Source organism: Bactrocera tryoni, chromosome 5 (assembly GCF_016617805.1).
Source record: "Bactrocera tryoni isolate S06 chromosome 5, CSIRO_BtryS06_freeze2, whole genome shotgun sequence".
Classification (NCBI taxonomy): domain Eukaryota; kingdom Metazoa; phylum Arthropoda; class Insecta; order Diptera; family Tephritidae; genus Bactrocera; species Bactrocera tryoni.
The window spans coordinates 71734457-71758303 of record NC_052503.1 but is presented as its reverse complement, the minus strand read 5'-3'; the positions used below and the strand labels follow the sequence as shown (position 1 = coordinate 71758303).

The 23847-nt window shown below is 41.1% G+C and overlaps 1 protein-coding gene across 2 annotated transcripts; it reads left to right on the top strand.

The window, feature by feature from the left end:
• The first annotated feature begins 1203 nt into the window (after window positions 1-1203).
• On the top strand, window positions 1204-22931 carry LOC120776405 (hemocytin). 2 transcript variants are annotated; one of them, XM_040107027.1, is made up of 39 exons: window positions 1204-1578; window positions 2987-3097; window positions 3340-3378; window positions 3493-3651; window positions 3952-4196; window positions 4277-4436; window positions 4500-4627; window positions 4718-4813; window positions 5848-6045; window positions 6136-6290; window positions 6358-6515; window positions 6634-6788; window positions 6852-7454; window positions 7514-7742; window positions 7808-8694; window positions 8759-9008; window positions 9070-9396; window positions 9453-9769; window positions 10492-10868; window positions 11080-11251; window positions 13382-14427; window positions 14514-14769; window positions 14861-14954; window positions 15017-15269; window positions 15328-16096; window positions 16160-16337; window positions 16412-16722; window positions 16855-16954; window positions 17024-17436; window positions 18057-18540; window positions 18733-18938; window positions 19026-19336; window positions 19396-19680; window positions 19753-20743; window positions 20804-21019; window positions 21087-21545; window positions 21620-21772; window positions 21835-21938; window positions 22700-22931. In XM_040107027.1, the coding sequence occupies exons 1-39, from the start codon at window positions 1493-1495 to the stop codon at window positions 22820-22822; spliced, it is 11604 nt and encodes a 3867-aa protein (XP_039962961.1). In that variant the 5' UTR covers window positions 1204-1492; the 3' UTR covers window positions 22823-22931. The 2 variants fall into 2 exon arrangements, with proteins under 2 accessions (XP_039962961.1, XP_039962960.1); XM_040107026.1 differs by having other exon boundaries at window positions 3952-4205.
• The last annotated feature ends 916 nt before the right edge of the window (window positions 22932-23847 follow it).

Sequence of the window (23847 nt, the reverse complement as noted above, 5' to 3'; positions counted from 1 at the left end):
TTTAAACGTTTGTTTAAGATTAATATGGCATTAAAATTTCATATATATATGTATTACAAAAACACCTAAAAACCAAACTGCTAAAATAAAAATAAATTTATACGCATTATGTGCTTTTCTTTTTTTCATATCAAAATATTTTTAAAAATAAAACTTTGCGGTTCTATAGCAGTTTCAAAAAAGAAATAACCTAAATTTCCTGAGCAAATCAGCTCAAGGTCGTAAATGGCTGCATATCTCCTTAATTTTTGCAAAATAAAATGCTATAATTTTTTGTGCAAATTCCGCGATTTTTTAAATTTCAAATTGCACAGTTAAACATTTTTGCAACATAAAAAATGTAACTGTAAAAATCTTATCAAATAAACAACCTGCATGCTGCGCTCAAGCTTGCAGAGCTAACGCGCTGAAGAAACGCTTATCGGCCGCAGAAAGTATGTCAAGCGCAAGCCAACGCGATTTTTTCACACACATTCGCAATATCGCAGAAAGGAAACATACGTGCTTATATAATATTAATGGATTATATAAGACTGAAACGCATTTTTTATAAAAAAGAAGTTTTATCCAGGCACACACCCACAAGCAAGCAAGTGTATACTGTTAATATAGCATGCCATCAGCTTGCAAGTGATAAGCAATTGCGAGCGCAAGTCGCGTGAGCTTTAGTTTATGTGTGTGAAGCACACGATCGGCTCGCAGTGTGAAGCAGCACTTGAAAATATGGCAACGCTATCGCACACTTCCGCTCTGACATTCCGAGCATTTTTTACGCGCTTCAGCGATAAATGCAAGTGGCTGAATGCTGAGTTCCATTGAGTTGTTCCGCTGTGAGAACGTAAATATTTATATAATTTAGAGTAAAAATTAAAAAAAAAAAATATATTTTTGCATATCCTCTGTGCACCTATAAAAGTGCCCGCTTGCGCTGGAATTGGTCAGTTTTCTTGCGCCCAGCGCTCGGTTTCGATTCGTCGTTAAGACCCGCGAGTGCAGTTGAAGTGAAAAAGTGTTAAAAATAGTGAAAATTACATATAAAAAACGGAGACAAAATTGTGAAAAAGGACTCAAAATTATGCAAAAGGACTCACAATTGTGAAAAAAGACTAAAAATTGTAAAAAAGATTCAAAATTGTGAAAAAATACTCAAAATTGAGAAAAAGGACTCAAAATTGAGAAAAAGCACTCAAAATTGTGAAAAAGAACTAAAAATTGTGAAAAGTAGTGCAAACTGTGGAAAAAGCATATGCCTGCGCTAAAAGGCAAAAATATATGTCTTGTAGGCCATAGGCCGGATCACTAGATCCTTTAAGGATAATAAAGGATAATAGTTAACACACTTGTTAAAAAGAGTTTTGTGAATGATCTCATGATTTTTTTGCATTTATATATCGGAAGTGGTCGCATATGATTGCCGTTGTGTGGTGAATTTTGCACAAACTGTACTTTGTAAGTTGAAAAGTTATAAAAAGTGTTTTGGAACTAAATAATTATGAAGGAAAGCTTGATTTTTGTTTTGCTGTTGTTGTTGCTGCAGCAATGTAGCCAACAAATAGCCGCGGAAGCTGATGTACAAAGGTGAGTGGGTGAATTTAACACTGTGGAAGTGGGAAGTGCAATGAAGAAGTGATATTTTTAAAATTTGTATGGCAGCTATATGCTTTAGTGGTCTGATCTGATCAATATATTCGAATATTTTAGCGTTTTGTGAGAATATCAATTCAAATAAAAAAGTTTTTCATACAAGGACTTGAGTTGGATCTGGAAGTTTGTATGGCAGCTATATGTTATAGTACTTCGATCTAAACAATTTCGTAGGAGATTACATTAATGCTTTAGATAATAATCTTTACCAAATTTCGTTAAGATATCTCGTTAAATGAAAAAGTTTTCCATATAGTATAGTAGTCTGATCTCAAAAATTTTCCATATAGTATATAGTTTTCCATATAGTATAGTAGTCTGATCTCAAAAATTTCTTTGGACATAAGATTGCTGCTTTAGTGAATTATTCATACCAAATTTCGTTAAGATAACTCGTTAAATGAAAAAGTTTTCTATGCAAGCACTTGATTCAGATCGTTCAGTTTGTATGGCAGCTATATGCTATAGTAATCCAAACTGAACAATTTCTTAGGAGATTGCATTAATGCTTTAGATAATGATCTCTGCCAAATTTCGTTAAGATATCTCGTTAAATGAAAAAGTTTTCCTTATAAGGAGATGAGTTGGATTGATCAGTTTGCTTGGCAGCTATATGCTATAGTGAGCCGATCTAATCAATATATTTGAAAATAGTAGCATTGACTTACTCCATAATCTGCGCTAAATTTTGAGAGAATATCAAGTCAAATAAAAAAGTTTTTCATACAAGGATTTGAGTACTTCGTCTTTACTTCACATTCTATCCCTCTGAGCCAAACTAAACTTGAGTTGAGATGTGTAGATTTGGTTAGGTTAGCTTAGGTTATGATCTCTCAGCGTTGCGGGGATTCTAAAAGTATGAGACATTCTAGTATCCTTTTCCGACGTATAAATTTGGAAATGTCACAAATGGAAAGGTTGTATAAAATTGGAAATATAATAAATGGACCTTATGTGCTGCAACCATATCAAATCGAACAACGATCCATTGTTGAAATGTTCATCAACCACTATTCTAACTTTCCTTTGATAAATGTAAATTTTAAAACCATCAACCTGAAAAATTTAACCACTTTTAATGACAATTTTTTGTGCTAACACGACTCTTGCGCCACCTATCGGTATAACTTTTCTGAACTTTAGTTCACTTAGTATGGTTACATATATTTTGAATCACACCATTATCTCCATTAATGAAAGTAATTTGATTCTGGGACTGACTAATGGTATTTTATGCAAGATATTTTCTATTTTTTATATTTTATTATATATTTATATTATATTTCTCATTAAAATGAACCTACTATTTATCTGAGTCCTTAATTTTCTTCCCTTTCTGTAGTCCCATCAGCGCCGAGAACGAAAATTTAGCTGAAGATAATGAACGTGAGGAACGCGACTTGTTTTCATTTTTTAAGAAAGCACCAGCGGCTCAGCCGGTGGCACCGATTAGGTAAGTTAAGTTGAAAATTATAATAACGTAAATATTTTAAGAAATTACAAAAACATTGTAGTTAAAGCAAAAATAATATTTTCGTTATATAACATGAGCTCATAAAATTATAAACCCAATGGGGCATACTTTTAATGTGTATAAATATGTTTGTAATTCTGTTATCAAGTTAAAACGGAAAGTCTTGAAAAATTGAACGCTGATAAGCACGACTAATTTTATTTGCAACCTTCTAATTGCAGCCTGAACTTAGGCGTCGGTCCTGCTTACGGCGGTGGCGGGTAAGTCTTTGCCGTAGTTATTTTTTTGTTATGATTTTGCTTTTTATTTCATATTGCTTATCGGTATTATATATATTTTTATATTTTCTTCACATATTAAATAATTCTCCACAGCGCTTATGGTGTCAAGACGAGTTTCGCTGGTTATGGCCATAATCATGGTAGAGGCAGTGGCGGTTATGGTGGTGGTGGTGGTTACGGTGGCTATGGTGCTGGATACAGTGCTTATGGCAGTAATGGAAAACCCTATAAAGGCGGTTATGGACCCAGCAGGTAGGTGCATTTGACTTTCGATAACATAAGTGGGGTTTCTTATGAGTACGAGTTGGAGCTGTACCAAACAATAAGGAAATTCGGTGCATAAACTAGTTTGTACGCTTTCAAGGACAAGAGGAACGCACTAAGATAGCAGTATGATAAAAAAAAGTCGAGCTTTTAGCGCGGCAATTTCTAAGTTTCTACCATCTGGGTTGGATGTGACTAGTTGGTTTCATCAGAACTATTCCTTACTCTCTATTTTAAATAACTCTCACTTAAATCTCTTTTAAATACTTGTTTTCAATGTTCTAATAGTTACGGCGCACAGTCCAGCTATGATTTTTTAACACATGAAAACCCTCAAATACCTCCCTACGGCGGCTGCCCGGCATATCACTTGCCATCGAAAATGTCGCTGAAGTGTCGTGGAAATCAGTGTGAGGTCAGTTGTACGGCTGAATATAGGTTCCCTGATGGCGCGAGCTCGCTGAAGTTGGCCTGCATAAATGGCGATTGGATAATACGCGACTCAGCGCTTACCAGTGTGCCTCCCTGTCAAGGTAAGCAAAGTTAGTCAGAAATTGAGCTCGACACATGCAATAATAGCATTCTACTCATCTCTCCACCTTTGCCTCCTTAGCTACGTGCACGCCACCTTGTGAGAATAACGGTATTTGTGTTGAAGCTGGCGTTTGCAAGTGTGCTGAAAATTTCTATGGTCCTTGGTGTCAGAATAAGAAAACCTTCTGCAGCGGCAAGCCGCCGATACCGAAAAATTCGCGTGTACAATGTAGGAACAAGTGAGTACCGTAGTGTCACATTAAATCTTTATTGTGCTAAGTAAACTGCTCTTTTTTTGTTAGCGTCTGCAATGCTGAGTGCATGAGTGGCTTTCAATATCCCGATGGCAGTTCCATAACGAATCTCGAATGTGTGGATGGTGTTTGGTTTCATAAGCAGACAAACTCAGTGAAGCCGCCGGATTGTGCGCGTGAGTAGTTTTACAAGCAAGATCATATATTTCTGGAACCGAAAAATATTCTCTCTTTTATTACACCCTCTTTCTCTCTCTCTCACGCAGCGATTTGTGAGCCAGCTTGTCAGAATGGTGGCAAATGCATATCATTTAATATGTGTCAGTGTACATCGCAATATCGCGGCGACTACTGTCAATACAGTGAGTATTTCACTTTTAATGACGTAGGTAACCCTATCTAAAAGTACTGTTATACAATATATACATATTTTAATAAATATTTTGCATAGATATGCCACCAATATTAGTGGTTAGGTCGTATATTTTTGTTGCAAAGCTTTAAAAAATATGTTTAAAATTTTATTTGGAGAGTTGCCACATGTATTTGATTAAGAAATTTTAAGAATGTACACATATTTTAAAACATGTTTTTTTTGTAACGAAAATTGTCAACAAAAACCATATAAGATTAAAAAAAAATCTTAGGGTTGCCACGTGATCAGATCTACAATATTTATTTAAATAAATATTTTTCGTTGATATCCCACCAACATGAGCAGTGAGGTTCTATATTTTTGCTGCAAAGCTTCAAAAGAAAATGGACCAAATTTAATTAGAGGGTTGCCACATGTTTTTGATTAAGAAATTGTAAGAACATCACACTTTTTAAAACATATTTTTCTTTGTAATGAGAATCAGCAACAAATCAACAAAAATCAAATAAGATTTTCTAAAAATAGTGTTGCCACCTGATCAGATTGATTTTTGTGTAAAATGAATATTATCTTTCAGCCCATATTTTTTACTCAAAAGAACAGTATTTAAAATTATATTTAAAGGGTTGAAATATGGATTTGATTAAAAAAAATATAGAACGACGCAGTCTCTTTAAAACATGTTTTTCTGCTACAGAATTGATAACAAACCGACAAATAAGCTGTACTAAAATTTTTAAGGGTTGCCACAGGAAAAATTTTTTATTTAATTAAATTCAAATTCTTATATTAAAATTTTATGAAACTTGTATAAAAAGCATATGCGGTCCACAAACTTGCTTTCAAAAATATATTTTTTGGAGTGCCACTTGCCTGCATATACAATTAAAAGATATTTTAGGAAATTATACCACAAAACATATTATTTTAAAGAGTTGCCAATTGACTTTTAGTAATTCTCTTATTAATTTATACTCTGCTAACCTTTTTTAACCGTTTTTGTTTCGCTACCGTCTCAAGGCGTGCGGGCTTGTAACGTAACCAATACTGGCTTCAATGGCAATTACAAATGTAAATACGATGGCTTGGAGGCTAAGTGTAAATTTTCTTGCGCGTCATCACAGGGTATAACGGTGCAGGGCAACCTCAATATTGAGTATACATGCAAATATAGTGTGGGTGATTTTTATCCGAAACCATTGCCCAAGTGTATATATGGTGAGTGGATTATCAATATTTTTTTACGAAAAAAAACGAAGACGTCACTTGTTGTCGACATTTTTTTAATTGCTCATTTTTATAACGCAGCTCCTGGTTACACAGTCCGTAAGACTTCTACAAGCTATAAAACTGCTGATACCGGCGCTAGCGGCGGTAAGCTGATATATGGCCACGGCGAGCAATGGGCTACCGATCGTGAGCGTATACAAGCCATAATCGATAAGTTTTCGAATGTTCACAGCGTAATGTCATTTCGAAAATATTTCATACTTTCCAAGATTGTAATTTGTAACTCTTTTCGCAATGCAGGAGTGGTGGTCCTCTGAAGAGACACAAGTTTCAGCGTCGCGCTACACACTTTACACTGAAGGCGATGTCGATGTGATGATCGATCGCACGCCCAAGCCGGCATTGTGCACCACTTGGGGTGGCATTAATATGAAGACATTTGATGGTTTGGTTTTCAAGTAAGTAGTAGAAATCTTAAGCGCCTGTCACTAACATTTAATGTATAGTGTTGAATACTAACCTCAAAAACAAGTTAGCGCTTGGTGGCCTCTTATAATAACTACGAAATTTTTTCAGAGCTCCACTTTCGTGTTCACATACACTAATTAACGATAAAGTTGATGCCACATTTGATATAACACTCAAGGCTTGCCCATATGGTTCCGGTTATGGCTGTGCGCATGCGCTGACGATCTACTGGCAGTCCATACCATACACGCTAGATAATATTAGTAAGTTTTGCGTTGATTATTCATAGGACCAAACTAATACAACGTCGAACATTTTTCACGCAGATGGCACTGTACATCTATCCACACCAACGAAGAAATTTCCCATACCTGTACAGGTGATGGGCATGAAAATAATACCGGTGGCAGAGCATTTACAGATACAACTGGAGTCCGTTGGGCTACAAATCGACTGGGATCGTCATCAGTATCTCGGCATACATGCAGGCCCGTTGTTGTGGTCTAAGGTTGGCGGTCTTTGCGGCACATTAGATGGTGACTACAAGAACGACTTGATGTCGAAAGGTGGTGTGGTCGTGGAGACGGTTAAATCTTTCACCGACTCATGGCGCGTTGAAGATAGCTCGGACTTGTGCATAATGGAGAATAGTCGCGAATTGGATTTCGGTTCAGAGACTTGTGAAGCGACGAAGCGTGCGAAGGCTGTTAATGTCTGCACACGTCTTTTGTCCAATGACAAACTAGAGGACTGTATAAAAGGCATAAATTTTGAGGCTTTGTTGCGCGCATGCGTTGATGATTATTGCAATTGTCCGAATCGTGAACATCCGGAGACTTGCAACTGCGATGCCGTCTCCATGTTGGCTAAGGAGTGCATCTTCAAGGGTATAAAGCTGGAGCATGGATGGCGGAATTTGGAGATTTGTCGTAAGTGTCCGATATATACACAACACGGCCTACTTAATATTTCAAAAAATGCATTTCAGCTGTGAGTTGCAGCTACGGACGTGTCTATTTGCCTTGCGGCCCCGATGTAGAGCCCACTTGCGATATGGCGGTGACACCGAACCCAGGCAAATGCAATGAAGGTTGCTTCTGCCCCGCTGGTACGGTGCAGTACCAAGATGCTTGCATCACACAGGAGCTGTGTCCATGCATCATGCGCGGTAAGGAGTTCAAACCGGAAGCCGTCATAAAGAAGAAATGTAACACATGGTAAGCTATCTATAAAAATTGTGTGCCCTTTGTCTGTCTCTACTATAAACAATTTTATGTGACAGCACCTGCAAGAGCGGCAAGTGGAAATGTACGGACGAGCAATGTGGCGCGCGCTGTGGCGCAATAGGTGACCCGCATTACCAGACTTTCGATGGCAAACGTTTCGACTTCATGGGTCAGTGCTCATACTATCTGTTGAAGACCGAAAAATTGTCCATAGAGGCGGAGAACGTGGCTTGTTCTGGTGCCATTTCCGAGAATCTCAATTTGGTAGCCGCTGCGGATAATCCATCTTGCACCAAGTCGGTAACGCTACGTTTTACGCTTAAGAATGGCGTACAGCATACTGTGCGCTTGAATCAGGGCATGGCTGTGCACGTAAACGAGAAGGAAATAACGAAATTCCCGAAAATTCTCGGTGCCGGTGAGGTGCTCATGCGACTGGCCAGTTCAAGTTTTATGACTGTTGAGTTCCCGGACGGCATACGTGTTTGGTGGGATGGCATCTCACGTGTCTACATCGATGCGCCACCCAGTTATCGCAATAAGACCGCCGGTCTTTGCGGTACATTCAATTCGAATACCCAAGATGATTTCTTAACGCCAGAAGGTGACATTGAAACGGCTGTGGAGCCATTCGCTGACAAGTGGCGTACCAAGGATACTTGCGATTTTCCAACTGAAACAGTACCTGGTCCACACCCGTGCAGCGCTAATCCGGAAAAGCGCGCAAATGCCGAAAAGTACTGCAACTGGATTATGGATGATATATTCCAAGACTGCCACTGGACCGTCGAACCGGAGCAATATTATGAGGATTGCTTGTACGATGTGTGTGCGTGTAAGGATGAACCAGACAAATGTTTCTGTCCCATTTTGGCTGCCTATGGCAACGAATGTACACGTCAAGGTATCAAGACTGGCTGGCGCATGGCGGTGAAGGAATGCGGTAAGTAATTAGCTGCGTTAGCTGTGCTTCAAATTGACGTGACGAGTTTTGTGATATATTACAGCGGTGAAATGCCCGATGGGTCAAGTATATGATGAGTGTGGCGATTCATGTGCGCGTACCTGCGGTGATCTGGCGAATAAAAACTCTTGCAAGACCGAATGTGTCGAAGGCTGCCGTTGTCCGCATGGTGAATACTTGAACGAAAATAACGAATGCGTGCCGCAACACAAGTGTCCATGCACTTACGATGGCATGACCTTCAAATCGGGTTACAAGGAAGTGCGTCCGGGTGCAAAGTTCCCTGATTTATGGTAAATTTTAAGTACTTTTCTCTTTTCTTGCTAACTAACGCAGATTCTGTGATTTCCCTAGCACATGCACTAATGGCCTTTGGGAGTGTGAGGACGCTGGTCCTGATGATGAGAAGAAATATCCACCTTCATCACAATTGCGTGCCGAATGCGTGAATCGGCCATTCGCCGAATTCTCAAAGTGTGCGCCCACTGAACCGAAGACTTGCAAGAATATGCATGAGTATGTGGAGAACACTGAGGATTGTGTGCCAGGCTGTGTCTGCATGTCGGGTTATGTCTATGATACTTCCCGCAAAGAATGTGTGCTGCCGGAGCTTTGCTCCTGCCATCATGGTGGTAAGAGTTACGCGGATGGTGATAAGTTCAAAGAGGATTGCAATCAATGGTAAATTGGAGAAAGTTGTTTTTTTTTGTTGTCTTCACAGTTTTTGTATTTTTCAGTGTTTGTAAGAGCGGCAACTGGACTTGCTCTGCGAATGGTTGTGGCTCAACCTGCTCCGTCTGGGGTGACTCACACTTCACGACATATGATAATCATGACTTCGACTTCCAAGGTGCCTGCGATTATATACTTTCCAAGGGTGTCGCGGAGAATGGCGATGGTTTCACGATAACCATTCAAAATGTCTTATGTGGCACCATGGGCGTTACTTGCTCGAAGTCGGTGGAGATCGCACTATCGGGCAGCGTACAGGATTCGATAACACTGACCTCAGACGCGTCTTACATAAACGATCCGAACAAGTCGCAAATTAAGAGTGAGTAGCAATATATTTACAATTTTTTTCGATGAGTAATTATATAAGTGTTAATTAGAGCTGATTGAACTGTTTTCGAAGGTCTGAAACTCTAAAATTTGAATTTGTGGGATCTACTTTATAGATAGAAAGGGTAAAAGATTCTGGCTTAAAGGTCGTTTCGGCCTGCGCTTACCTAAAGCTCGGTACCTGTAGACTTAAATTTACTGGATCTATTTTATAGAAAGGTATATTAGAAGACTCCGACTAAACAGTCTTGTACTGGAGCTTATCTTAAACTTTGCATCTTTAAATTTAAGATTCACTGGATCTACTTTATAGATGGAGTGATACGTCGGCTCCGACTTAAAGAGCTTTTGCTTGAGCTTACTTAGAACTAGGTAGTTGTATATTTAAAATTTATTGGATCTACTTTATGGATAGAAAGATTAGAAGACTCCGACAAAAAAATCTTATGCTGCAGCTCGTCTGAGAACACAGTGGCTTTAGATTTAAGATTTGCTGGATCTACTTTATAGATAGAGGGATAAGAAGCTTTTCTCTGAAAGAGCTTGAGCTCGTCCTAAAACCCGGTACGATATGTTATTCAGAAAAGCAGACTTGATTGAAATTGAAACCGGCAGTCTGCTTTTCGATTGGGAAAGATAATAGCAAAACACAGTTACTTAAAGAAAACCTGGCAAGCTTTAAATCTTTTTAACTAACATTTCAACAACTTACAGAAATACGCGATGCAAGCAACACCAAGGGTCATGGCGCCTTCCACATCTATAAGGCCGGCGTATTCATTGTGGTCGAAGTAATACCGCTCAAATTGCAAGTGAAATGGGATGAAGGTACACGCGTTTACGTGAAACTCGGCAACGAATGGAAGAACAAGGTGAAAGGATTGTGCGGCAATTACAATGACAATGCCGTGGATGACATGCAAACGCCATCGCAAGGCATTGAAACCAGTCCGCTCATCTTCGGACACGCATGGAAGGTGCAACAGTTCTGCGCCAAGCCAACGACACCCATAGATGCGTGCAAAGAGCATCCGGAACGTGAGACGTGGGCGCAGCTCAAGTGCGGCGTGCTCAAATCGGAAATATTTAAGGTAAGAATGCCGACCATTGTACATATGTAAGTGTGTAAGTATGTAATGTAGGTGAGTATAGTGTAGACGGCAGATAATTAAAATTCCAATACGCATTGCCATCCTAATACTTAAGTGCGCTGTTCTCCACTTAACTTTCCACCTGCCGCAATCGCATTCAGCTCACTCACTTCCACACTCACTCTCCCTCTTTGTCTCTTCTGTTCCACAGGATTGTCACGCTGAAGTGTCTGTCGAGAAATACCTGAAACGTTGCATATTCGATACGTGCGCCTGCGATCAGGGCGGCGATTGCGAGTGTCTGTGCACAGCGGTGGCTGCCTATGCACATGCCTGCTCCCAGCACGGCATCAATATACGTTGGCGTACGCCGCACTTCTGTCGTAAGTACTACAAATACATATATAAACCGTGTGTACGACATATGCGTGTGCATGTAAGTAAGTTGCTTGTTGTAGGGTCACTGTAAGCTCTAATAGTTACAAGTGTGTGTGTGGCGCTCGGTGTGAATGCAGTAGCTGAAAATCATTGTCTTTTCAATTATTCATTAGTGCAAATCGTCACATGCAACGCCGACGACAATGCAAGTGGCAAGCAAGTGCTTGTACAGTCTTACATATGCAGCAAAATAAGTAAGAACAAGCGCTTTAAGCTTCGATTGCCGCGGTAAAGTGGCATAACTACGCTTCGAGAGCCACACATTTACATATATGTATTTATATACTCCTGGTATGCTTCAATATCTATGTATAGGCATATATACTCATTTATATGTTCGATGTTCTTTTGTTACATTATACTTTGGCACAAGTAGACTTGTCGATTAGCCGTAATTGATACTTGAAAATTATTCATTGTGATTTTCACATTGGCACACACTCTTAACACACTCTTAAACTCTTCTTACAACGAGATTTGGTTGAAAGCCGCGAATATATTTTACCAGGTAGTGATTGTGCGGCAAATCCATGTTCAGGGCCGCAAGCAATTATTCACACTTGACAGAAGTTTTAAGCAGATTAAAATTGATTACATTTTCGAAAGGATTATAAGCCTTAAGCATGAGTAAATGTTAAAAAGCAAAGTGGTTATGTGGTCAAAATAGAATACTAACTCTTTGTATGACTCGCTAATGTTAAAAGTGGTTCAAAAATCTGTCGAATTTTGAGTCAATGTGTGACAATGAATGAAACATGGTTCAACGATTTAACTCCGAAATCCAATCAACAGTCATCCGAGCGGACTGCACACGATGAACCCGCACCAAAGCGTGGAAAAACGCAACAGTCGGCTGGCAAGATTATGGCGTGCGTTTATATTTTGGGATAGAATGGAATGGAATAATTTTTAATGACTACCTTGAGAAAAGAAAGACCAACAACCGTGACTATTACATAGCATTATTGGACTGTGCGAAAGACGAAATCGCCAAAAAATGGTCGCAGTTGAAGAAAAAGGAAGTGCTGTTTCACTAGGAACAGCACAAGCCAGTGAAAACGATTGAAAAAATTCCTGAATTCGGCTTCGAATTACCTTCACATCTACCGTATTCTCCAAATCTGGCCGCTAGCGACTATTTCCTGTCCTCAAATCTCAAAAAAATTCTCGCTGGAAAGAAATTATCATTGAATGATGAGGTTATTGCTGAAACGGAGGCCAATTTTAAAGCAAGGACAAAACGCACTACTAAAATAGTATGGAAGAGTTGAACTTGTCGCTATAATCAGTAAATCACCCTTAAGAAAAACTATGTTGAATAAAAAAAAAAAATAAATTCCACCAGAAAATGGTAGGCCGTGGACTTTTCATTTGTTATACGTGCACTTGAAGAATCTTTTGATCTTACAGTAGATCTAAGCATTCAATGGAGCGCGTCAATGAAGCATTGTTCAATTCATGGCGAAATCGAGAAATCATTTGGGGTTATTATTATCTACCATGGTGGTTTTTGGTTTGTTGTCATAGCAACAGAAAATATTACTGAAGTAATTTTGAAGTTGACAGTCCTTGACTTGATAAAAATCTGAGTCCATTCCGATTACTTAGACCCAACTGTGGTTTGAATAACCTTAATTTCCTAGACGATTTTCCAGTACAAGTTTCTGCAATGATGGGATGCTAGTTGGAAAACCTATGGTAGACTCAGGCATATAACAAATAGCTTGAAAGAGCGCTGGTGAAGCGTAAGCTATTTTCCATAGAAAGCTCTTTTCCATAGTAGATCCAAAACTTTGGAGAGACGGGATCGAAAACTCAACCATCCGATGTTGTTGTTGTTGTTGTAGCAAGTTTGGACTAGGACAACCAGACGTGACTGCATATACCTATCTACCATACACAAAGTAACATAGAAAGTTGTGTTCCCATCTAGACTTTACTAGCTAAAGTCAAATAGCAATCTAGTCGCCAGCAAGAGGGATCAAACCAGTTTCTTAAACGATCCTATAATATAATATAATTTCGGATTTTCTCCATATAACAGTGTAATAAAAATACATCTGTACTATTTTCAGCTATGCAATGTGATCCCCACTGTGCCGAGTACAAAGCGTGTACACCTGCGTGTGCTGTCGAAACTTGTGACAACTTCCTCGACCAAGGCATGACAGAGCGCATGTGCAATCAAGAGAACTGTATTGAGGGTTGTTTCATAAAGCCCTGCGATGAAGGCATGATCTATCTAAACGACACCTACAAAGAATGTGTACCGAAGTCTGACTGCAAGCCGGTTTGTATGATACGCGATGGCAAAACTTACTACGAAGGTGATGTAACGTATACCGACGATTGTGCCACCTGCCGTTGCTCGAAGAAGAAAGAAGTTTGCAGTGGCGTTAAATGCAAGGAACCGCTAACAACTACAGAGCGTCCAAGTAATAGTTTGCTTGAAAGCACGACACCACATGCCTATGGCACCGATACGCAACCGAAGTGTGTACGCGGTTGGACACGTTGGTTCGATAACGACGGCGATGCGACGGGCAAGATGGTGCGCTTGAATGATGAGGAGAAGCTGCCACGTTACGATCGCATGGAGAGCATTTATGGCACATGTCAGAAGAAATATATGAAGAAGATTGAGTGTCGCGTGGTGGATACACACGAATCACCCGACTATATGGATGAGAATGTGCGCTGCAGCTTGGCTGAGGGACTCGTTTGTAAGGGACAATGTCACGATTATGAGTTGCGCGTGTTCTGTGAGTGCGAGGAAGCAGCGGTCACGACAACGCCGGCAACTGAAAAGCCGCAAGTCGGTTTGCCATGCGACTCTGTCATAGCCGAGTATAAAGAATATCCTGGCGATTGTCATAAATTCTTGCACTGTCAGCCGACGACCAACGGCAACGGTTGGACTTATGTGGAGAAGACCTGCGGTGAATACATGATGTTCAATCCGACATTGAACGTGTGCGATCACATAGCAACTGTGCAGGAGATCAAACCAAGCTGTGGCAAGGTGCCTACGGAGCCCATAACACCGAATGAATGCGATGAAGGTCAAGTGATGGTTGAGTGCGCAAATCAATGTGAATTGACTTGCGATTATTATGGTTCGGTAAGTGGTCGCGCGCGTCTCTTCTACACCTAGACTTACTCAAATGTAAGATCTAATTTGCAAACGTTTTGTGATTATCCTCCTAGATACTACGCAAACGTGGTCTCTGCCAGAACGGCGAACACTGCAAACGTGGCTGTGTTGATAAGAACCGACCCGATTGCTTTGCTGTGGGTAAGTACTGGCGTGATGAGAATACTTGCGTAGAAATGGATGAATGTCCTTGCATGGACAAATCGGAGAAATACGTACAGCCGCATATGCCAGTGACCGGTGAGACCGAAGTGTGTCAGTGTATTGATAATGCATACACTTGTGTGCCGAATGAAGTGCCGGAATTACGTAAGTGTTCACTGGTGGACCCTTTGCTTAGTAATTACTTTACTTATCGTTAATGCAATTATATTCTGTTTTACTCTTCTTTAAAAAATAGCATATATTTTGGTCACAACTCCCGCCGAAGACGAGCATGAGCCAGACGCCTTGCCATCCACAATCGTACCACATCTGAAGTGCGAGCCAGAACGGTTAGTATCAAGCGCAGATATAATGAAAGAGCTCATTCTAAAAGCAATTTCTACATTTTTAGCTTGATACCGCTGATACAGGGCGATGCGCCATTGCCGGATAGCATCTTCAATGCGAGCTCTACACTCAATGCCTATAATGCGCCTTTCATGGCCCGTCTTCCTGCAAACCCCCAGAACAGCGTTGGCAGTTGGTCGCCCGGCATCGATGATCAGATGCAATATCTACAGATAAGCTTTCCGGAACCGGAACCCATCTTTGGTGTGGTTATGGCTGGCAGTCCAGATTTTGATAAATATGTTACGCTTTTTAAGGTAAATCCAAATCATTTTTCTCTCGACTCAGCAGTTTGCAATCCCCACTCATTCACAGATACTCTATAGTCCCGATGGTGAATCCTATCACTTTTTGGTGGAAGAGAATGACATACCACAAAAGTTTAACGGTCCACTTGATTCACGTAAGCCGCATAAAACACTCTTCCACACACCTGTCGAAGCGAAATCTGTACGTATTTATCCAATGAAATGGTATCGCCATATTGCTATGCGTGTGGAGCTCTTGGGTTGCGGTGAACCGCTCACAACAATGACACCAACTACCACGCCAGAGCCGAAGTTTGAGAAACTCATACAATCGACGACGACGAGACCGATTAATTGGCAAGATGAAGGAAAGTGTGTGGATCGCATGGGTGTGGACAATGGTAAAATGCATTCCTCACAAGTGAAGGCTAGCAGCATTTGGTCGTTGCCACAACCGGCTAAGAAGCCACGTCTTATAGATCTACTGAAGCTCTCCTCACCGATTGGTTGGCGTCCCGTGGCCAATACACCGAATGAATACGTTCAATTTGACTTCTTGGCACCACGCAATATCTCCGGTTTTATCACCAAAGGCGGTCCAGCTGGCTGGGTTACTAGCTTCAAGGTTATGTTCTCGAAGAATAAATTGATTTGGAATAAGCTGCTATTCTTTGATGGCCAACCTGAACAGTTCCGTGGCAACTATGATGAAAATAGTGAGGTACTAAACACGTTCCGTTCACCCATCTTGACGCAATACTTCAAGATTGTGCCATCGAAGTGGGAAGAGAATATAAATATGCGTATAGAACCAGTAGGCTGCTTCGAAACCTATTGTAAGTGAAATGCTCGGTCGTCACAAAACAAAATATGGTACAAATTATATCTCTCATTCACAGTGGAAGTTAAAGAAGAGCAGCCCGAGGTCGATAAGCCGCCACCGAAATGTCAAGTCTGTGATGGCATTCTAGATACGACTGCTAATAGTGGAGAGTGTAAATGCGCAAACGGTTTATTCTGGGACGGACAAAACTGTGTGCAGAGTAATCTGTGCCCATGTGTCGATGAATATAGCACGTAGGTGTAGCTAGGACTTTGAATATCGCTGTAAGGTTTAAGATTTTTTCATATACCATCATTTCCGGTTACAGTTATCCCATCGGTTCCAAGTTTGAGAATAAGCAATGCGAAGAATGTGTTTGCGTCTTGGGCGGTCATTCCAATTGTAAGCCTAAAAAGTGTCCACCATGCGTGGAGACCAATCTACGTTCCTTAGTGACACCGGATTGCTTCTGCAAATGTGAGCCCTGTCCGAAATATCAACGTATTTGTCCCTCAAGTGGCGACTGCATACCGGAATTATTGTGGTGTAACGGCGTGCAAGATTGTGCTGATGATGAAGACGAGTCATGCAAGAAGACAATAGTGGTGACGCCTCAACCAATTATAACCGCGAATGAAAGTGAGTATGAATTTTATTGGAGTGGGATTAGTTTTTATATGACGAAGCTCGCAAACCCAAAGCGGTTCTTATCATAAAAAATATTTTTTTAAAGAACAGTATAATTCATATGTTTACCTTTAATTCCTACAGCCACTATCATCAAATGTCCCGAGCCGGAATGTCCACCTGACATGAAGATTAAGCTTACGGAGAAAAAGCAACGTAAAATGTCGCAGATGTTCGCCAGAGCGTAAGTACAACTCTGTTTTACGTATGTTGCATTATATTTCATAAATCTTACCCTTCCTCCAATACCCAGTTACACCGATATGGAAGAATTCGGCAATATGATCAAAATTACTAAGACTAAAGTGTTGGTGAGCGAAAGTGAAGAATTCCTTATGTTGCCGTCGGAAGAAGTGGCTGGTGTCGAGGAAGAAGACTGTGCGGAATTCACTTGTGTACCGATACCCAAAAAAGAGGTATTGAAGAATGAGACTGTCACTTGTATTGAACCTAAATGTCCAGAGAACTATGAAATCGAATTGGATATGTCTAATGCCAAGCCGGGACAATGCCGCAAGTATGCGTGTGTACTCAAGCCGACCAAGGATGATACGTGCGAGATTAGTGGTAAATTTTTCACTACATTCGATGGCACTGAGTTCAAGTACGACACTTGCAGTCATATATTGGCGCGTGATATCAAAAACTCAAACTGGGTGATAACTGGTAAGTGGTTGCAAACGATGTTCATAATTTTCAACAGCCGCGTGTTAGGTTAGAACGGTGATATTTGGAGATCCGCGAACTGATTTTAGACAATGTAGCCTTTTACTATAAATTGAGGAAATCAAAACATTGCTGAAATAATTTCGAGGAATGGTGCGCAGTTGACAATCCTTAATCAGATAAATCGGGGTCTGTTCCGATTACTTAGACCCGGCAGTAGTGTCTGAGTTCTTGCTTGATTCGATTTACTTCTAATCCGTCTTTTACTCCTTCTATCTGCACCAAAAGAGAGACTAAAGCACGCTTTTTCATGAACCCTACTTTCTAGATCTATGTACATTCCTGCAGTAATGATCCGGGTAAGTTCCGGTTACTTAGACATGACTGTTGTGGGAACGCCCGAAAACAGTATTCTGTGTTCCTGTTTTAATCGATTAACTACTAGTCCGTCTTTTACTCCTTCTATTTACATGAAAAGAGAGCTTAAAGCAAACTTTTTCATGAATCCTAGTTTCTAGTTCTTAAGAAATAAATATTTCTTTACCGCGCTATGTTCCCCCCGTGAATATCCACTTCGCTTCAATTAGCGCCGAAACTAACGACTTAAATTCCATTTCCAGTGCAACTACTCTGCGAAGATGAGACGCGTCGGGTTTGTCACAAATCAATCACCATCAAAGACATCGAATCGGCGGCCATACTGACGATCATGCCGAATATGAAGCTAAATTTCAATGGTTTCGAGTACACCGTGCCGCAGCTAATGAACTCACCTATCTGCAAGGCGGCCTTCGTCATCTCGCAGCCGGGCCAAACAGTATTGGTCGTGTCGCGCAAACATGGCTATTGGGTGCTTTATGATGACATCGGTTACGTTAAGATCGGCATATCCTCAAAGTATTTACGCACCGTGGATGGCCTCTGCGGCTATTACGACGGCATTGCGGGCAATGATAAACGCACGCCGGATGGCACTTTGATACAGAACACGGGCAAGTTCGGCGACAGCTGGTTCGACAAGAAGATACCGAAGGAGATGTGCTACCCACAAACGTGTCCACTCGAATTGCAAAAGAAGGCGTTGGCATTGTGCAATGCGATTAAGTAAGTGCCGGTGTATTTGTGTGTGGTTATTAGGGGTGTCTAAGCTCGTAGTGTGTTTGTGGTGGTGGCTCCGAGCATATTATTTGTAGTTATGTATGTATGTATGCCCGAAGTGATTGTGCAGTTGGGTTTTGTGTGCGCCAAAGTTCGCATTTTGTGTAATGACATGAAATTTTGTTTCAACTCCGCCAGGCATCCGGTGTTCGTTAAGTGCAACAAGGCGGTCAACTACAAACAGTTCGTCAGCAAATGCATGGAGAGCACTTGTGAGTGCCTGCGGGCACATCCGGGTGAGGACAACACTTGCAAATGCAATGCATTACAGGACTTTGTTACCAAGTGTTTGACAATCAATCCCAACATACAATTGAATTTGTGGCGTGCGGTGCAGCAATGTGGTGAGTAGTAGTTTTACCCGATTGAGGTGTTTGAAATAATTTAGTTGCAAGCCAAATAAATATATATGGTACATATTTTTTCAATAGAACTTGAGTGCCCTGCGCCACTTATACACTCCGATTGCTATAAGCGCCGCTGTGAACCATCCTGCGACTCGCTAAACACCGACGATTGTCCGATTATACCAGATGCCTGTTTCCCCGGCTGTTACTGTCCCGAGGGCACAGTGCGCCAGGGTAAAAAGTGCATAACGGTTGCGGAATGCAAAGATTGCGTGTGCAACTCCTTCGGCAAATCACAGTTCTTCACTTTTGATAAGCGCGACTTCCACTTTAACGGCAACTGTACATATCTGCTCTCACGCGATATAGTTTTGCCGGGTCAATACAGCTTCCAGGTAAGTTTCTGCACTACATACATATATGCTCTAATTAACTTAATAACTCTGCCATAAAGCTTTACGTAACAATGGATTATTGCAAGCGTCTGGGTTATGCTTCGAATTCCACGGAGGAGTCATGCATTAAATCCTTCCATGTTTTCAATGGTGATCATCTCATACATATTGAACGCCCGCGTGTCGGTAAGGTGCCGCACATACTGGTCGATGGTGCTGAGAAAAATGTACCTTTTAAAAATTCGTGGGTCAACATACGTGAAGTCAATGGTAAAGAACTTTTCCTGTCGCTACTGGAAAGTCATGTGGATCTACGTGTCTCCTACGATGATATGGTCTATACAGTAAGCTTTGAATTAAATGTTTATTTGCTCTATACACTAACACTCTTTCAATTTTTTCAATAATCTCTGCAGCTTTCGGTGCCCAGTATCAAGTATAGCGGCAAGATGGAGGGTCTATGCGGCGATTGCGATCGTAATCCGAAAAACGATCTACTAGAGAATCCCGCCAAAAAGAAGGGACGCACACCCAGCAAGGAATTGGCGGTGGTGCTGCAAAGCTGGAAGGCCGACGAACCGAAGCTGGGCAATGAGCTACAAATTTGCGCCAGTGAAACTATAACTGAGGATGAATGTATGCCACCACCACCGGAGAAAGATGTTTGCCTGATGTTCTATAATCAGGAGCTCTTCGGACAGTGCAACATGATCATTGATCCTGGCAAGTTTGTTGCATTGTGCCAAAAGGAATTATGTAAGCCCGGCAATCATCAGCAAAGTACTTGTAACTTGATGGCCGCTTACGCGCGCCAGTGTGCACAGAAGGGTATCTGCTTGTATTGGCGTCATCCCGACATGTGTCCATTCGATTGCCCTAGCGATATGGTCTATGAATCATGTGGTTGCGCTAAGACCTGCGATACGATCAAGGCGCAGCACACATTCGATGCGGTCAATATGAAGACCAATACGTTTGTCAAGACCGTGGAATCAAATGATATGTGCCTGACAGAGGAACGTTTTGAAGGCTGTTTCTGTCCACCCGGTAAGGTTATGGAATATGGCGAATGTGTGCCGGAAGAGTCGTGCGTAAAATGCGACGATTTGGTGCATGCGCCAGGTGATAAGTGGAAGAAGGACAAGTGTACAGATTGTAGTTGTAATATGGACGGAAAGGTCGAGTGCGTGGAACAGAAGTGCCTGATAGAAGAGAATATCTGTGCGGAAGGCTTCATACCGAAGAAGATCGAATCCGCCGACATGTGTTGCCCACGTTACAGATGTGTGCCGGAACAAAAGTTACCGCCACCAATTGCATGTCTCGAACCCTTAATGCCTATATGTGGTCCTGGACAGTTTAAGAAGCAGAAAACCGGACCAGATGGTTGTCCGCAGTTCATTTGTGGTAAGTACTAAGGTGAAGAAAATTTTGTAAGTGGCTTAACTATTTGTATATCAAATAAAGAGTGCAAGCCGAAGGAGGAATGCGAGCCCTTGGAATTGCCACGCGCACTCAAACCTGGTGAGAAAGTTGTGACGGAAGAACTCGGCTGTTGTCCGACCCAAGAGATCGTCTGTGACGTCAGCACCTGTCCAGCTGCATTGAAGGAATGCGCCGAGCGCTTCTACGAAGTTGTTAGAAAGCAAGAACTGGTTGACTGCTGTCCGCACTACGTTTGTGGTAAGTACATGCGTAATACGTTTGAGTCGAAATTTCTTGGCTAACATATCATATGTGCCACAAACAGAACCACCGAAGGACATGTGTATAGTACAAAATGGGTTGGGAGAGAACTTCATTAAGCCGCTAAATGCAAAATGGCCGCATCCCACAAATCCTTGTAAGCAGGAGACGTGCGCTTATGGTCCGAACGGCAGCACATTAGTCGTAACAACGACAGAGACTTGTGACACTTACTGTCCTCCCGGCTTTAAATATGAGAATAAGCTGCCTGAACTGAAGTGTTGTGGTGAGTGCGTGCAAGAGAAATGTGTGCTGGGTAACGAACTGTACGAAGAGGGCGCTACTTGGACGAGCGCTGACAATTGCACAACCTACAGTTGTCTGCGTAAAGGCGAGGTCTTGATAGTTTCATCATCACAGGAGACTTGCCCAGATGTGACCGCGTGTCCAGAGCATTTGCTGGTGCCCTCTGAAAGTGGTTGCTGTGAGGTATGCAAGCCGGAGCTGATTGTGGATAACCAAAGTGAGTTGTTTGAAGTGATTTCTACTTGTCACGGCCTTTAAAACGATTTCTATCGCTATTCGTCTTGTTTGCAGAGAATTGCTTGCCGGTTTCATTGGCTGAACCACTGACTCTGGAACTTATTGAAGTCGTACAGCCAGGTATGGGTAAATGCATAAATAAGGAGGCCATACAAGGCTTCACAGATTGCGACGGTGCTTGCAACTCGGGTTCGAAATATAACAAAGGTTAGCATGCGTGTCTTCAAAGTTAAAGAGGTAATATTTATTGTAATTCGGGATAACTATAGTTTCAGGCACACACGAGAAACATTGTCATTGTTGCAGCATAACGGGCTGGAAGTCAGTAGCGGTGCCGCTGTTTTGTGAGAATGGAGGCAAGATCGTGAAGAAGGTATGTGCTGATATTATTAAAACTGTTAGATAGGGAAAGAACTGGCAGAGGGTGGCACTTATATTAATACTGAGACTGGGTTTTGGACATTGGGAATATTGAGTTTGAGATTAGGTTAGAGGTTAAAATTTGGGTCGGAGCCTGAGGTTGACCCTAGAAATTACGCATACTGAGACTGAGTTTTAGATTGGGACGGACTGACTTGGACAAAGCTTAATAATGAGGTCATGCTTTGGATAATATTGACACTGTGGTCGGATTTTGGACATTAGGGATATGGTATTTAAGGTTGGGGCATAGGTAACTCATATTGAGACTGAACCTCAGATTGGGACGGATTGACTTGGACTAAGCTTAATAATGAGGCCATACTTTGGATAAAGGGTGCAACCAAGGTTAGGATTATCCTAAAGTTGCGAAAATCGGCAGAGACTGAACTGTGGTCGGCTTTAGGACATTGGGAATACTGAGTTCGAGGTTGGGGGGGAGATTAGAATTTAGAATGGAGACTCAGGTTGAGCTCTGAAAAGTCCTCTATTGAGACTAAGTTTGTGCTTCAGGCAAATACTTAAAACTCCGTGATGGACATGCCACTCAGACTTGCGGGAAGACTATGAATTCGAATGAGACCGATGAGTTTGTGTCTTAGGCCGATAATGATAAGTAAGGTTATGACACAGACTCAGATACACAGATTTATTTCTGCTCTAACACTCAATTTTTTCAGCTAACAAACAAAACTTTTACTTTCTTTCTTAAAGGTGGACGTACCATCCAGCTGTGGCTGCAGCCCTTGCGCAGAGACTACTGACTATCAGATTGGTGATAAAATTGATGTACGCTTGCAACCGTTACCACGTTTACTGTCTGGAAAATTCACTTAAGCGCTGAACAAACTCACTTTGATTTAAGAAATGCATTCTATGCCTAATTTTAAGATTTGTTACGAAAGCGAGAAAATAAAATTTATATACGGAAAATATTAAAAATTAACAACTCGTACTTTTGACTTTGGCGAAGAACCGAGGTATACTCTAAGCATCGCTAGTTCGAGCTAGAAGCTCCTGAGTTGCGCCATTAGCTGTTTTATATGCTGGCAATTGTGCAGAGTGCCACCTTTAGTGGTGACTTCTTCTTGCTGTTGACCGTTTTTATATTTTCATAGCTCTTTGCTATGCCAACAACCATTTTATGCGCTCGGTCTTAAGTAGTATTAGTTGCTTGCATTTCAAATGGCCAACATCAAGTATTCGCCACTTTGCAAGCATACTGATTTATGGCTGTGTCTGTCACGTAATCGAAGTGTCGTAAAATGGATTGCAACCAGCAATGATTGGAAGTGGAATATTTTTAAAACTTTCTGTCTAGTTCAAACTCGATTGAAATTCATGAATATTCAAATGAGCTTACTTGCTGCAAAAGCTTAAAGCAACTACTCGAAACAAAAGTCAAAAAGTTGTTTAGTGGAGTGATACTTTCAGTTACAGGAAATGTGTGTTTGTATGTTTTTCATGTGGTAGTTATTTATATTCTTTATATTGTAAGTAAATAGCAGTTGAGCATTTGTGAAGATGTATTATTTTCATAGAATTTATTTAGTTTTCTAACCTATTTTTTCTATTCAACTTCATATTCACCCTTTCGAAGTTCCGTCTTTCGGATCCTGTGTCGGTCGCGTGCTTCAGTTTTGACTTTGGGAATGTCTTAGTAAAAAGAAGGACTTTATAAAATGTATATAAATATATATGTACATATATATATATGTATATGATCAGCATGACGAGCTGAGTCGATTCCTTTGTCTGTCCGCCCATCCGTCTGTCCGTATATAAGTGAACTAATCTCTCAGTATTGAAGATTTCGTTCTGAAATTTTGCACACGTCCTTTTCTACCAAAGAAGCTGCTCAT